This window comes from Merops nubicus, unplaced genomic scaffold, assembly GCF_000691845.1.
Source record: "Merops nubicus isolate BGI_N331 unplaced genomic scaffold, ASM69184v1 scaffold38481, whole genome shotgun sequence".
NCBI lineage: Eukaryota > Metazoa > Chordata > Aves > Coraciiformes > Meropidae > Merops > Merops nubicus.
Genome location: NW_008590931.1, coordinates 797 through 1,503, shown reverse-complemented (window position 1 = coordinate 1,503; position 707 = coordinate 797). Strand labels below are relative to the sequence as shown.

Sequence of the window (707 nt, the reverse complement as noted above, 5' to 3'; positions counted from 1 at the left end):
TCCAGCGCGGCTTTCTCCTCCGCCTCCTTCTCCTCCTTCTTCTTCAGCCCGTACTGTGAGGACACAGGCCCTCAGCAGGGCAGGCAGCGGGCGCTGCCCACGCTGTGCCCCGTGACCATCACCAACGCCTTGGCCACCCTCCTCCCTGGCTGTGCTGGCTCCCTGTCCCAGCCCGTCCCCAGGTGCTGCGGGAAGGAGTAGGCACAGGGGAGGCGTGCGCCCACCTTGTCGCGGATCTGCTGCCGGACCTTCTCCCGCTCAGCTTCCATGCGGGCGTGCTTGGCTTTCCGCTCCTCCTCCTGCTGGCGCAGGGCCTCCTGCCTCTCCTCCTCCTTCTTCTGCGCATCAGGGTCCTTCTCCTCCTCACCCCCCAGCATCTTCCCCATGTCCTTGGTGGCCCCTATGCATCACAAGACCATCGCCCAGTGCCCACGTGTGCCACAGCCTGGTGCTGGCTGCCAAAGCCCCCCAGAGGCAGGGAGGGCATAAAGCCCCCCAGCGAGAACAACTCGGGACTCCCCCAGGGCCACCCATGCTGGAGCTGGCTGCAGTTGGGCTCCAAAGGCTGCAGGGATGGAGAATGCTGTGGGCTGGCTGCGCAGCCCTAGTTTGGTGTCAGCTGGGGGAGATGCCGTCAGCTCCTTCGGCACTGGCGCCCCAGGGACCCGCTGGGGAATCCCACTTAGTGGTGGGAGAGCCAGGATTCC

General features: G+C 66.2%; 1 protein-coding gene across 1 annotated transcript in view; it reads right to left on the bottom strand.

Annotated features, from left to right (window-relative positions):
* Positions 1 to 6: 6 nt before the first annotated feature.
* LOC103782334 (complexin-2) overlaps positions 7 to 707 on the bottom strand; it is a gene marked incomplete at its 3' end in the record, with an annotated part of 897 nt that continues 196 nt past the window's right edge. The window contains exons 2-3 of the mRNA XM_008950102.1: positions 225 to 400; positions 7 to 53 (exon numbers count right to left, since the gene is read on the bottom strand). Coding sequence (XP_008948350.1) covers positions 7 to 53; positions 225 to 400 — 223 coding nt within the window. The remainder of the gene's footprint in view (positions 54 to 224; positions 401 to 707) is intronic.